The sequence below is a fragment of the Salmo salar genome, chromosome ssa12 (genome assembly GCF_905237065.1).
Source record: "Salmo salar chromosome ssa12, Ssal_v3.1, whole genome shotgun sequence".
Classification (NCBI taxonomy): Eukaryota; Metazoa; Chordata; class Actinopteri; order Salmoniformes; family Salmonidae; genus Salmo; species Salmo salar.
The window spans coordinates 86,131,891-86,142,998 of NC_059453.1; the positions used below are offsets into that span (position 1 = coordinate 86,131,891).

General features: G+C 41.0%; 1 protein-coding gene across 1 annotated transcript; it reads left to right on the forward strand.

The window, feature by feature from the left end:
* The first annotated feature begins 1,197 nt into the window (after positions 1-1,197).
* LOC106566053 (mitochondrial import inner membrane translocase subunit Tim17-A) lies at positions 1,198-9,462 on the forward strand. Its single transcript, XM_014133864.2, has 6 exons — positions 1,198-1,301; positions 2,643-2,742; positions 5,555-5,618; positions 5,737-5,865; positions 8,344-8,454; positions 8,586-9,462. The coding sequence occupies exons 1-6, from the start codon at positions 1,276-1,278 to the stop codon at positions 8,657-8,659; spliced, it is 504 nt and encodes a 167-aa protein (XP_013989339.1). The 5' UTR covers positions 1,198-1,275; the 3' UTR covers positions 8,660-9,462.
* The last annotated feature ends 1,646 nt before the right edge of the window (positions 9,463-11,108 follow it).

Below are 11,108 nucleotides of genomic sequence, written 5' to 3' on the forward strand. Positions count from 1 at the left end.
GCTCCCAATGGTGCAGCTGTATAACTTTTTGAGGATCAGGGGACCCATGCCAAATCTTTTCAGTCTCCTGAGGGGGAAAAGGTTTTGTCGTGCCCTCTTCACGACTGTCTTGGTGTGTTTGGACACCAAGGAACTTGAAACTCTCGATCCGCTCCACTACAGCCCTGTTGATGTTAATGGGGGCCTGTTCGGCCTGCCTTTTCCTGTAGTCCACGATCAGCTCCTTTGTCTTGCTCACAGTGAGGGAAAGGTTGTTGTCCTGGCACCACACTGCCAGTTCTCTGACTTCCTCCCTATAGCTTGCCTCGTCGTTGATCAGGCCTACCACTGTTGTGTCATCAGCAAACTTAATGATAGTGTTGGAGTCGTGTTTGGCCACGCAGTCGTGGATGTACAGGGAGTACAGGAGGGGATGAAGTACACACCCCTGAGGTGCCCCAGTGTTGAGGATCAACGTGGCAGACGTGTTGTTGCCTACCCTTACCACCTGGGGGCGACCCGTCAGGAAATCCTGGATCCAGTTATAGAGGGAGGTGTTAAGTCCCAGGATCCTTAGTTTAGTGATGCGTGGGCACTATGGTGTTGAGCGCTGAGCATTATTGGAGTAATAGTATGTTAAACTACATAAGACATTGTCTCAAATCTAAGTTGTGCATTTAGATTTTGAGAAAATGAACAACTGGGAAGCATTTTTCACTTCTCTGATTCGCCTTGTTTGACATTGCAGCTGACAGTGCAGGTGACTGCCGACTGACTGATCTACAAATCACCTCGCATCATAAATAATGACTCATTATTATTTGTAGATCAGTCAGTCATAATTTAACCATGATACATCACGGGTTTGATGCTATCCCTCTCGGAACAGTAGAGTGACTTCTCAAACCCATGCCTGGTCTGCTTAGTCTGCTTCGCAAGCGTTCCTGGATGTTTTGCGATGTTGCACTTCTGGGTTTATAAACTCTGTGATAAAACATTAAATTAAAATGTAATAATGCAATAGCTACATTATTTATTTAGTGATGACGTAGTCGTTTCTCCGGTTGTTGTTGGCAGTTACATCAGGGGGAACACACAGACACAAAGTCAAAAGTGGCTATATAGTAAAACATTTATTTTTGGTTTTAATTTAAGGTTAGGGTTAGGCATAAGGTTAGTAGTGTGGTTAAGGTTATGGTTAAAATCCCATTTTATGAAGAGAAATGGTAGAAATGGGCGGGGTTTATGACTTTGTGGCTGTAGTAACTAGTGACGGAGGACCATTGAAATAACAAAATGGAGGAATACGCACGGGAGCCATGGTGAGTCTTGGTAGCTAGCTAGCTAAAGTACAAGACAGCTTTACCGGTCTTGTTATTATGGTGTCCTAACATCATATATAAGCTGTTAAAATATACAATCAATATATTGTTCATCAAAACGAATATTTTAAACCCCCAAATCCGAAGATATTCAGCTAAGCTAACGATGCTAGCTAATTAAATTAGTTATCTAGCTAACGCAGCTAGCAAGCAAGCCGTGTTCGTTGTTGGGAAGCACTCTTCAATGACCTTGTTGAACGTTTAAATGTTGGTGGTGGTAACGACGTTAAAATCGTATAATTTCACGCATACGTTGTGTGAGCAACACTATTCACCACAAATGAGTTGCTTTAGATATTTCCCACGTTCACGGTTCACAAGTAACTAGCTAGCCCTGCTACGTGACTAGCCTGCTAACTATGGATTGTGGTTGCTCAATCATTTCATAGTGTGTGATGTAATGTCTGCATGTTCCATCCACATGAGAAACCATAGCTACCTAATATATTAATATATCATATTAAGGGTAATAGTAACTAACTAGCTATCTCACTAACGTTATTCTACTCGTTAAGGTAGCCTAGTGGGGCGGCAGGGAGCCTAACGTTAGTGGTTAAAGGTTGCTGGATATAATCCCCGAGCTGACAAGGTAAAAATATGTCGTTATGCCCCTGAACAAGGCAGTTAACCTACGGTTCCCCGGTAGGCCGTCAATGTAAATAAGAATTTGTTCTTAACTGACTTGCCTAGTTAAAGCTGAAAAAAATGTGATATGCCAGCTAGCAATTGTAAGGGATAGCTAGCTATTAGTAGTTTGTAAGGTATGTGCTGCTAGCACAGCTTAGCTACGTTTCAAGCAACTACATTAGCTTAATCAAATACAATGTATTGGTCACATACACATATTTAGCATATGTTATTGCGGGTGTAGCAAAATGCTTGTGTTCCTAGCTCCAACCGTGCAGTAGTATAACAATACACAAATCTAAAAAGTAAAAGTGGAATTAAGAAATATTTAAATATTAGGACGAGCAATGTCGGAGTGGTATTGACTAAATAGAATACAGTATATACTATGAGATGAGTAAAGCAGTATGTATCTATGGTTAGCCTACCGGTATCTACTCAGTGTGGCAATCAAAACATTTTTCATGCATTTTAAATGCACTCTAGCTTCGATCCAATAGTTTTTAGAGTTTTTACATTGTGCTGGACTCTCCAGCACAGTGTAAAAACTATCTTGGTTGCATCAAAGTTAAATGCACCCATGACCCTGAAGGAAAAACTGGTAGAGATCTGTGGTGTGGTTATCTGTGTTTATTGAACACTGTGTTTTTGCAGTCCGTGGAGAATTGTGGACGACTGTGGAGGTGCTTTCACCATGGGGGCCATTGGAGGAGGGATCTTCCAGGCAGTCAAGGGCTTCAGAAATTCACCTTCAGTATGTAAAGCCATGTAAATAAATTCACCCATGTGAAAAATTAAGTTGACAGCTATGTTTGATACAGCCTTTGTAATTTGAAGGAACAGTTACATTTTAACTTATGAAAATACCTGTCAATTACAGCCCTTGTTTGACTAATAATTTGGCACTTTGCTGAATGAGTTGGACATAGTGAGGCGTGACTCTGGAGAACCCAAGGTGGTATACAGTAGAGGTCGATCGATTATGATTTTTCAACGCCGATACCGATTATTGGAGGACCAAAAAAGCAGATGCCTATTAATCGGCCAATTTTATTTATTTATTTGTAATAATGACAATTACAACAATACTGAATGAACACTTATTTTAACTTAATATAATACATCAATAAAATCAATTTAGCCTCAAATAAATAATGAAACATGTTTAAATAATGCAAAAACAAAGTGTTGGAGAAGAAAGTAAAAGTGCAATATGTGCCATGTAAGAAAGCTAACGTTTAAGTTCCTTGCTCAGAACATGAGAACATATGAAAGCTGGTGGTTCCTTTTAACATGAGTCTTCAATATTCCCAGGTAAGAAGTTTTAGGTTGTAGTTATTATAGGAATTATAGGACTATTTCTCTCTGTACGATATGTATTTCATATACCTTTGACTATTGGATGTTCTTATAGGCACTTTAGTATTGCCAGTGTAACAGTATAGCTTCCGTCCCTCTCCTTGCTCCTACCTGGGCTCGAACCAGGAACACATTGACAACAGCCACCCTCGAAGCAGCGTTACCCATGCAGAGCAAGGGGAACAACGACTCCAAGTCTCAGAGCGAGTGACGTTTGAAACGCTATTAGCGCGCACCCCGCTAACTAGCTAGCCATTTCACATCGGTTACACCAGCCTAATCTTGGTAGTTGATAGGCTTGAAGTCATAAACAGCGCAATGCTTGAAGCACAGCGAAGAGCTGCTGGCAAAACGCACGAAAGTGCTGTTTGAATGAATGCGTACGAGCCTGCTGGTGCCTACCACCGCTCAGTCAGACTGCTCTATCAAATCATAGACTTAATTATAATATAATAAACACACAGAAATATGAGCCTTAGGTCATTAATATGGTCGAATCCGGAAACTATCATCTCGAAAACAAAATGTTTTTCCTTTCAGTGAAATACGGAACCGTTCCGTATTTTATCTAACGGGTGGCATCCCTAAGTCTAAATATTCCTGTTACATTGCACAACCTTCAATGTTATGTCATAATTACGTAAACTTCTGGCAAATTAGTTCGCAACGAGCCAGGCGGCCCAAACTGTTGCATATACCCTGACTCTGCGTGCAATGAACGCAAGAGAACTGACACAATTTCACCTGGTTAATATTGCCTGCTAACCTGGATTTCTTTTAGCTAAATATGCAGGTTTAAAAATATATACTTCTGTGTATTGATTTTAAGAACGGCATTGATGTTTATGGTTAGGTACAGTCGTGCAACGATTGTGCTTTTTTCGCAAATGCACTTTTGTTAAATCATCCCCCATTTGGCGAAGTCGGCTGTCTTTGTTAGGAGGAAATAGTCTTCACAGTTCGCAACGAGCCAGGCGGCCCAAACTGCTGCATATACCCTGACTCTGTTGCAAGAGAAGTGACACATTTTCCCAAGTTAAAAGAAATTCACGTTAGCAGGCAATATTAACAAAATATGCAGGTTTAAAAATATATACTTGTGTATTGATTTTAAGAAAGGCATTGATGTTTATGGTTGGAGCAACATGTACCGAAGCGATTATATGCAACGCAGGACAGGCTAGATAAACTAGTAATATCATCAACCATGTGTAGTTAACTAGTGATTATGATTGATTTGTTGTTTTTTATAAGATAAGTTTCATGCTAGCTAGCAACTTACCTTGGCTTCTTACTGCATTCGCGTAACAGGCAGGCTCCTCGTGGAGTGCAATGTAAAGCAGGTGGTTAGAGCGTTGGACTAGTTAACCGTAAGGTTGCAAGATTGAATCTCCGAGCTGACAAGGTAAAAATCTGTCGTTCTGCCTCTGAACAAGGCAGTTAACCCACCGTTCCTAGGCCGTCATTGAAAATAATTATGTGTTCTTAACTGACTTGCCTAGTTAAATAAAGGTGTAAAAAAAAAACGCCGTCCAAAAATAACAATTTCCGATTGTTATGAAAACTTGAAATCGGCCCTAATTAATCGGCCATTCCGATTAATCGGTCGACCTCTAGTATACAGTCGTTCCCCGTCTTGGGTTTTCTGGTGATGGTTGGTTTGGAGGACAGCTGGCTCCAAGTGAACTACAATCCCAACTCATTATTTTGACATTTAGAAACATTGTTAATCCGTGCTAAAGTTACGCTTTGGAAATCTTTGGAACTTTCATATAAGCGAGAAAGAATGTTTCAAATACAAAAGATATACATACTTTGCGCAGTTTAGCAAAGTTGCACCCGACTGTTACACTATGACACATCCTCTCACCTTGCGCTTGCATTTCTATTGTTCCATTCCACTTTTCTGTGTTTTTTAAAATACAGCCGGGTGCAACGTTCCTAAACTGCTTACAGTAAGTGTGCCTTTTGTATTTCACATTTTGTTTCTCGCTTATATGAGTTAAGTTCCACATTTTTCCTAAACGGTATTGCACATTAGTTCTATTTGCGTTTTAAACAGAGCATTTGTGCAGCCTTCTGTCATTTGCCACACATGGCTAATGGAGACCTCTAATGGTTCAATGGAATGAAATTGGAGTCATGAAAAGGGGTTAGGTGAGGCGTGATGAATGAGGAGTTTTGATGCATCTTCTTTCTGTTCTCAGGGGATGAGCCACCGATTGAAAGGTAGCATGACTGCCATCAAAACCAGAGCCCCACAGTTGGGGGGTGAGTGCACATTCAAATTGAAACGTATTTGCCATATTAGGTCCTTATTTTATTTTCTGAGTGTAATGCATTGTTGCTTTCTCTGTCTGAAACCATGTGGATTCTGTTTTTATTGTAGGTAGCTTTGCAGTATGGGGAGGACTCTTCTCCATGATTGACTGTGGGTTGGTAAAGGTAAGGGAGAAAGAGGACCCCTGGAACTCCATCACAAGCGGGGCCATGACTGGAGCTATCCTCGCAGCAAGAAGTGAGTGACCCCAGCAAAGATCACTTTTTATCTGACTTACATTTATCTGCATGTCCAGCCCTTATATTTAGACTCCCAATTAAGTGTTTTACCATTTTCTTTACAGGACAACCAGGGCTACAAGTAGAACACAAAACAATTTTACATATATAATTGCATTCATGAGTTTTATTAACAAGTGTCAATAAAAAAAACAAGGTCAACCAAAGCAAAAACCTGATAAAAATGAATTTATATGAATGCTGTAAGTACAGAAATTGTTTGCTCACTGGGAAATTAATATCCAACTAGTCAGTGACAAATTGTAGGAGTTTGTGACGGCAACTGTGAGTTTATTACAGTATTATAGACACTAATATGATCTTTTATGTAGATGAACCCCTTCTAATGACTCTTGTGTAGTGTGTGAGCGTCATAGAGCAAAACATGTCTCTTCTTTTCATAGCTAGATTTTAATAGTTTGTGGCTCAAACCATTCAGACTCTACAGAAATGTTTGTAAAAAGACCCGGCTTTGGGATCCGCCCTTGTCTCACAAACACTGCTCTAGCTCAGCTGCCGTTAATCACACAGACTTACGCCGGCATAATGGTGGGACTCATTTGGTTAATAATTCTCATTTCAAGTCCACAAGCGACAGCATTGCTGTGAAGGACCTTCATATTTTTCTCCATCCCACATCATACTCGCAACAAAACGCCCCCGTACTGTATCTTATAAGAACATTTGCACCGTTTGTTCCTTGTTTAACACAGCTATGTATTTTCCCATGCTTATTCCCCTCTCAAATATACCCACTACCCACAATATGTGCATTTCAATTCTGAACATTTGCGTAGGCATAGTGTTTTTTCACTCAATGTGCATTCAGAAAGTATTTGGGCGCATTGACTTTTTCCAAAGTTTGTTACGTTACAGCCTTATTCTAAAATGTATTAACACTTTTGTTTCTCATCAATCTACACTCAATACCCTATAACGACGAAGCAAAAATCTGGTTTTTAGAAAATTATGCTAATTTATAATATATATATATATATATATATATATATAAAAAAATATATATATATGACATTTACATAAGTATTCAGACCCTTTACTCAGTATTTTGAAGCACCTTTGGCAGCGATTGCAGCCTCGAGTCTTCTTGGGAATGACGCTACAAGCTTGGCACACCTGTATTTGGGATGTTTCTCCCATTCTTCTCTGCAGATCCTCTCAAGCTCTGTCAGGTTGGAAGGGGAGTGTCGCTGCACATCTATTTTCAGGTCATTCCAAAGATGTTTGATCGGGTTCAAGTCTGGGTTTTGGCTGGGCCATTCAAGGACATTCAGAGACTTGTCCCGAAGCCACTCCTGCATTATCTTGGCTGTGTGCTTAGGATCGTTGTCCTGTTGGAAGGAGAACCTTCACCCCAGTCAGGTCCTGAGCACTCTAGAGCAAGTTTTTATCGTGGATCTCTCTGTACTTTGCTCTGTTCATCTTTCCCTCGATCCTGACTAGTCTCCCAGTCCCTGCCGCTGAAAAACATCCCCATAGCATGATGCTGCCACCACCATGCTTCAACGTAGGGATGGTGCCAGGTTTTCTACAGACGTGACGCTTGGCATTCATGCCAAAGATTTCAATCTTGGTTTCATCAGACCAGAGAATCTTGTTTCTCATGGTCTGAGAGTCTGAGGTGCCTTTTGGCAAACTCCAAACGGGCTGTCGTGCCTTTTACTGAGGAGTGGCTTCTGTCTGGCCACTCTACCATAAAGGCCTGATTGGTGGAGTGCTGCAGAGATGGTTGTCCTTCTGGAAGGTTCTTCCATCTCCACAGAGGAACTCTGGAGCTCTGTCATTGACCATCGTGTTCTTGGTCACCTCCTGACCAAGGCCCTTCTCCCCCAATTGCTCAGTTTGGCTGGGCGGCCAGCTCTAGGAAGAGTCTTGGTGGTTCCAAACTTCTTCCATTTAAGAATGATGGAGGCCACTGTGTTGTTGGGATCCTTCAATGCTGCAGACATTTTTTGGTACCCTTCCCCAGATCTGTGCCTCGACACAATCCTGTCTCGGAGCTCTGCGGACAATTCCTTCGACCTCACTGTCAACTGTGGGGTCTCATATAGACCGGTGTGTGCCTTTCCAAATCATGTCCAATGAATTTAATTTACCACCGCTGAACTCCAACCAAGTTGTAGCAACAGCTCAAGGATCATCAATGGAAACAGGATGCACCGGAGCTCTATTTCGAGTCTCATAGCAAATGATCTGAATACTTCTGGTTTTTGGTTTTAATACATTTGCGAACATTCGCTTTATCATTATGGGGTATTGTGTGTAGATAAGAAAAAGATTGAATCCATTTTTAGAATCAGGCTGTAACGTTACAAAATGTGGAAAAAGGGAACAGGGTCTGATTTGCACTGTAAATGTTGTGTTTTGGTTTACTGTCAAGGCTAGTCTGTTTTTCTGATTTCTCTACTGTTCTCTTCAGATGGACCTGTGGCCATGGTGGGCTCTGCAGCAATGGGAGGTATACTGCTGGCGTTGATAGAGGGTGCTGGGATCCTGCTCACTAGATTTGCTTCATCACAGTTCCCAACTGGTGAGTGTCACTGAGCTATGCTATAGATGATTCTCAGGGCTGCAATGAAGGCTTATAGAGAATGCAAATGACTGCCCAGTTGTCTTTTCAATAGACTATCCCTGATCTCAACTCTTCTCCTCTTTATACAGGTCCCCAGTTTGCTGAGGAGCCAGCCCCCATGCCTGCCCCTTCCTTTGGAGGAGACTACAGACAGTACCAGTGAGAGGTCCCTCTCAGTCTCTAGGCCTTTTTGAATTCCTTGCTGAAGTTACACTGGGGAAATGGAGGACAAATACTACACAATACGCACTTGCACCTAACATTATGGACTGGGTCAGAACTAAATGGCAAATTCACCCCCCCCCCGGAGCCTGTACAGATTTGCCTTTTACCATCCTCAGCCTTGTCAGTTGTGCGTAGTTCACCCTACATTGGTTAAAATATCTGAACTGGAGACGAGGGAAAAGTTTGTGGTTGGTACAATCATACATGCATGTAATACCCTACCCTGCAAGTGTGCCAGATACACTGGAGCTGATGTTGAGCCAAGGGCACTGCCATGGTTATGTCAATATCAAGTCAAAGATGGACTCTTCCAAACTTGTATCATGTTTTTCGTATGTGTGTATATATAGGCTTTCCTGCATGCATTTGACATGTTTTGCTTATTTGCCTTGTTGTTCATCATATCCTGTGCTTGTGCTCGCCATTTTATAAATTTAAAATGTAAGTGGGCATTTTATGAATTGCCTTTATTGAATGGTATAAAAGGCAAACAATTCATTATGCTGTCCCTGAAATCTTAAGTTTTATAGTGACTTATTTATTTTTTTAGTAGTTGATAATTATATGCTTTTATAAATTTACACCGAGGCACAAATTACTGCTGGCAAATGATATTTGAGACAGAAGGATGATGAACAGGACAAACCTCACCAATTACTCAATGGTCCTCATGCAAGGGGTTGATACAACGTATCTGTATGACAGATTGAATTAAACAAGAATAAAATTGGTCAAATACAATTATTTTGTAGCTTTAATTTAACCTTCAAATTATCACGCAGTGCAACTTCATGCGTATGCTCATCGTGTGGATTGTGCGGCTATTCTTCCTGGGGTCCATACAAATCATCAGTAGTGTCTAGGCTCAGTTACATATAGTATACACTGGGTGTACAAAAAATTTGACATCTGCTCTATGAGACTGACCAGGTGAAAGCTATGATCCCTTATTGATGTCACTTGTTAAATCCACTTTAATCAGTGTAGATGAAGGGGAGGAGACAGGTTAAAGAAGGATTTTTAAGCCTCGACAATTGAGACATGGATTGTGTATGTGTGCCATTGAGGGCGATCGACAATCGATTTAAGTGCCTTTCGACGGGTATGGTAGTAAGTGCCAGGCGCGCTGGTTTGTGTCAAGAACTGCAACGCTGCTGGGTTTTTCATGCTCAACAGTTTCCCTTGCGTATCAAGAATGGTCCACCACCCAAAGGACATCCAGCTGACTTGACACAATTGTGGGAAGCATTGGAGTCAACATGGGCCAGCATCCCTGTGGAATGCTTTCGACACCTTGTAGAGTCCATGTCTTCATGAATTGAGTCTGTTCTGACGGCAATACTAGGAAGGTGAACTTAATGTTTTGTACACTCAGTATATATGTCAATATACACAAAATATTTAGGTCAAATAGGGGATTGCATTGTGCCGTGAGGTGTTGCTTTATCTGTTTTTGAAAGCCAGGTTTGCTGTTCACTTGAGCAATCTGAGATGGGAGTTCCATGCAATCATGGCTCTATATAATACTGTACGTACGTTATGGACTGTGTAAAGAACCCTGGTGGCATGTCTTGTGTGTCAGTGTTGTAAGTTGACTGCAAACTATTTGGAATTTTCAACACTTTGTTTCTTAGAAAAACAAAGAAGCGATGCATTCAGCCTATATACTTTTAGCCAAGAGAGATTGGCATGCATAGTATTGATATTGGCCTTCTGATTACAATGAAGACCAAGACATGCTGCTCTGTTCTGGGCCAGCAAACAGTTTGCTAGGTCTTTCTTTGCAGCACCTGACCATATGACTAGGCAATAATCAAGATAAGATAAAACTAGAGCCTGCAAAACTTGATTTGTGGTGTCAAAAAAGCAAAGCATCTCTTTATCAAGGACAGACTTCTCCCCATCTTTACAACCATTGAATCAATATGTTTTGACCATGACAGTTTACATTCCAAGGTAACACCAAGTAATTTAGTCTCCTCAACTTGCTCAACAGTCACATTATTCATTATGAGATTCAGATGAGGTCTAGAACTTAGGGAATGTTTTGTACCAAATACAGTGTTTTAGAGATGTCCAGGACCAGTTTATTACTGGCCACCCAGTCTAAAACTGACTGCAACTCTTTGTTTAGGGTTGCAGTGATTTCACTAGTCGTGGTTGCTGACGTGTACAATAATTAATCATCAGCATCCATAGACATACACGCTTTACTTATTAAGGCTAGTGGTAGGTCATTAGTAAAAATAGAGAACATTAGAGGGCCAAGAGAGCTCACCTGCAGTACACCACGCTTTACATGTTTAACATTAGAGACGCTTCCATTAAAGAAAACTCTATGTTCTATTAGATAGATAGCTCTGAATCCACGATATGGCAGAGGTTGA

Coding starts and splice junctions, on each gene's coding strand:
- LOC106566053 (XM_014133864.2), top strand. CDS start 1,276: ATGGAGGAATACGCACGGGAGCCATG. Junction 1,302..2,642: donor GAATACGCACGGGAGCCATG/GTGAGTCTTGGT, acceptor GTGTTTTTGCAG/TCCGTGGAGAATTGTGGACG. Junction 5,866..8,343: donor AGCTATCCTCGCAGCAAGAA/GTGAGTGACCCC, acceptor TGTTCTCTTCAG/ATGGACCTGTGGCCATGGTG.